At 35.8% G+C, this 4,092-nt stretch overlaps 1 protein-coding gene across 1 annotated transcript in view; it reads right to left on the reverse strand.

Moving 5' to 3' along the window:
* The window catches only part of LOC110011381, a 2,932-nt gene extending 1,349 nt beyond the window's left edge, over positions 1–1,583 (reverse strand). Inside the window, exons 1-2 of the mRNA XM_020691432.1 lie at positions 1,259–1,583; positions 37–976 (exon numbers count right to left, since the gene is read on the reverse strand). Coding sequence (XP_020547091.1) covers positions 37–976; positions 1,259–1,583 — 1,265 coding nt within the window. The remainder of the gene's footprint in view (positions 1–36; positions 977–1,258) is intronic.
* Between the last annotated feature and the right edge of the window lie 2,509 nt (positions 1,584–4,092).

Consider the following 4,092-nt stretch of genomic DNA (forward strand, 5'->3'; position numbering starts at 1 on the left):
ATGGTATCATGCACACTGGCTAGATACGCCTCACACCCTTCTTTAATTAGATTAAAAGCGGTCACAGCAGAAATTAAGCAGTTAGGTATCACTTTTCTTTCCCCCACTATAACCGTCTTCATCTGCCCATTGACTTCAACCATCACGTCTTTTGTTTGACAATCCACTAGAGCATGATTACTAGCTAACCAGTCCATCCCCAGAATGATATCAAATTCCCTAAGGTCTATTACAACCAAATCTGCATATAAAGTAACACCCTCCACCACTACTGGACAAGATCTCACCATCGTATTCACTAATACAAACCCACCAGCAGGCATAGACACATGTAAATCATGTCCAAATGGTTCTATTTTAGCATGTACATGAGATGCAAAATCACGTGATATAAATGAACAAGTAGATCCTGGATCAATCAATACATGTGCACTAAAATCGCAAATAGAAGAGGAACCAGTGATAACCTTGGGTGTCATAAGAGCTTGTTCTTTTGTGATTGCATACACCCTGGCTTGTGGTTGAGGCTGACTACTTTGTCCGGTTGACGTCATAGAAAGATTCCCGCTACCTCGACCACCTTTACCTCGTCCTCTACTTGTACCTGCCCGTTGTGAGTTTTCCCCCACACTGCTAAACTCTGAAGTCTGAGGTCTTCTGGAATTATCCCTCCATGTAGGATAGTCCCGGATAATGTGTCCTGGTTGATGGCAACGATAACATACAATTGGTTGAACTCCCCAACATTCACCAGTGTGTCTCCTACCGCAATTAGCAGAAGAGGGAATAGATCTTCCACTAAACGATCTGGCTGGACCTGGTCTTGCTCCAGATCTAACCGAAGTAGGCCTGCCTCTACTCGAAAATACTAAAGAAGACCTGCTAGTTTGATCCACTCCTCGGCCTCTGAACCAACCTCTCTGCGGACCGCTAAAGGAAACTGCACCACTTTGTCCCGCTGTAGGATTCAGGTTACCTGTCAATTTTCTTCGTTTAGCTTCAGTAGAACTCCTTTCAAGTGACGTCTCGTGACGTCTCTTCTGCCCTCAGTGCCGCTTCCAGCAGTGCACCACAACTTGGAGGTTTGATTGCTATTTTCTCCCGAATCTCAAGTCTGAACCCCCTTTCAAATCTGTCTCTTCTCAATTCATCAGTGTTCACTTCTTCTGGGCATATTTTGATAAGCTCACTAATTGCAGTTCATATTCAGCAACAAATAACTCATTCTGCTTTAATTTCAGGAATTCAACTTTTTTACAGTTTCTGTAGACTGGTGGAGTATATTTGTCTGCAAATTCTTTCAAAAAGTCATACCAAGTCAAAGTGGCGGGTCGGCTCCTGCTCCCTGGGACTGTTTCCCACCAATCTAAGGCATCTTTCTCCAATAAGGACACTGCATACCTCAACTTTTGCTCAGAAGTACACTCGATCGTGTCCAACACCCTTTCCGTGTTTCTCAGCCATTCCTCTGCTTCAGCAAGATTAGTTGTACCGGCAAATACCTTCGCCCCCTGTCTCCTTACTATTTCATAATTTTTATCAATAACTGCATCATGTAGTTGTGATTGTGGCGATGGAGCCATCCTCTATATCATTTCCATAAATTGTTGCATAAAACGGTTTATTTCTGGTTGTGGGGCATTTCTATTTTGGGATTATAATCCCTGATGTTCTGATACTAAATCATGACCCTACACAGATTCTATTGACTCAGTTGAGCCAGCAGCGTTTTCTCTTGACGCTTCCATCCTATATAAAATACACACATGTGAGTAGATTCCTAACATATACACCTTACGTATAAAATAACATTTCATCTACTATCCCAAGGAAATCTAATCCCTGCACTGATACCACCTAATGTAGCACCCCCTTCGCTACAAGGGCTATATCTACCCTAAACGTCATACTTATAATAATCCCTGTGTTTATATATATAAATGCACATAATCATCTATCAATATGCATACGTAGTCACAATATCATAACGACATAGTCAACCCACAACATCACATGTATACAAATCAAACACCACAGGTGATCCACCACAGTTGATCGCTACGCCTATGTTCTCTTTATACAAATAAAATAAGATTTGTACTCTAGCTGACAAGAGGAGAAAACAGCATACTGGCCCGACCTGCCTGGGTATAGTGCGTAGACCTATTCTTCAACAGTCAGACACCTCAAAGTCTACTCCTGAAAGCTAATGTCAACAGAGGAATGAGCCTGCCACTCAGTAGGTAAATAATCAGCCCTATCTATATATGTATATGAAACATAGCCAAATAGGACAAGTAGGCAACATGCATGGGTTACAGTCAATTTAACTCCAACATAATCAATTGTAGTACACCACATAGCTATCTCACAATAAAATAATCAATTAAACTTCCTTTTTCCTAGTTTGCTTACCAGAAGGTGATATCGTGTTTTTCCCGTCAACTCAATCTCACCGTTATATAAATTTAAGTGAATCCCCTTGACAGCCGGCTCATCAATCTCATTTCGCATCATAGCTCTTTCAATTCGCATCATAGCTCTTTTATTTCGCATCATAGCTCTTTTCACATCACATCTTTTTCATATCGCATCAAAGCTCTTTTCATTTCATTTCTTTCTCATATCGCATCAAAGCTCTTTTCATTTCATTTCGCCTTATAGGCTTTTCAACACATCAAGGGGTATTCACGCCACAATCACCACTCCCTCATTTTCACATATCACCATTCTTGTAAGCAACTAGTAACGTAAAACCGTATTTCCATATATTCCTCATTTAGAATCCACAACACATCAAACAACAAACATAATATTTTAACGTATTTTCTCATTCCACGTACACAATACCATCAATCAAATTAAATCATCCATCACTCATATACTTTCAAATAAATCCATATCAGCATGAACCACAAATTCAGATAACAATAAAATCACAATTAAAGATACATATATAGATAATAATAATTATTTACTTACCTCAACCTCACAACGTTTCTTTCTACTCAATCGCTAACTGTCAGTTCTTTCACCTCACCCCCGTATCCTATAATGAGTTATACCACATACAATTAATATATCGAGAATATCATAATTTCTTTTAAATATAAGATTCAATATCATTTGTACAATTTCTAATAATTCTTTAATATTTCATTTCTATCTAATAAATCTTTTTTTTTCTCTTTATTATTAACATACCATTTATTAAATATAATTTTCAGAATATTTCTATGAATTTTCTATCAATTTCTCGCTATTATATTCTTTAATTGAACAATAATACATATAATTGCGTATTTGGTTAACAATTCCGATGGAATTGTCTAAATTGGGTATAACAATATTCAAATCTAATGAATTTAATAATCTAATTAACCAACGATATCATTTTTATATTAAATTTAATATTTAATTCGATATTATTTTAAATAGCCAAATTCGTAAAATATTCCGGTTAAATAGTACACCGCTCAATATAATCAACATTTAATAAATGAACTAAATAAATAATATAATTATATAAATTATAAATTAATAGAAATTAAAATAAAACTTACCTCCCGCTGCGAATTGCCGAACAGAGAAGGAAATTGCAAATTTATAAATGTGATATTGTGATAATTGGCTCACATATATATATATGTAGGGGGTGGGGCGGTGGGTGAGGGCCCACCCCCAAACCTTTTCCTTCCTTTCTTCTTTTTTTTTCTTTTCTTTTTGGCTTTTTTATATATATATATACATATGTTACTTACACATATATATTATTAGTAATATATATTTTATATATTATTATTATATTATTTATTTAATTAAACTTTTCTCAAAATACCATTTACGTCCTTCCTGATTTTCTTAATTAATAGAAATTGTCCCAAAATATTATAAACAACTCCAATTTAATTCATTCAAGTGTTATTATATTCCAATTATGACCCATAATTTAGTGGCTAATTAACTAAATTTCATGAAAATTTACCAATTAATCCTACAATTACGTATTAAAATATTTGGGGCGTCACAACTAGACCTACATTTGGGTCAACTTGTACTTATTACTATGCTTAACAAATTTACTACACAAAT

Source organism: Sesamum indicum, unplaced genomic scaffold (assembly GCF_000512975.1).
Source record: "Sesamum indicum cultivar Zhongzhi No. 13 unplaced genomic scaffold, S_indicum_v1.0 scaffold00211, whole genome shotgun sequence".
NCBI classification, from domain to species: domain Eukaryota; kingdom Viridiplantae; phylum Streptophyta; class Magnoliopsida; order Lamiales; family Pedaliaceae; genus Sesamum; species Sesamum indicum.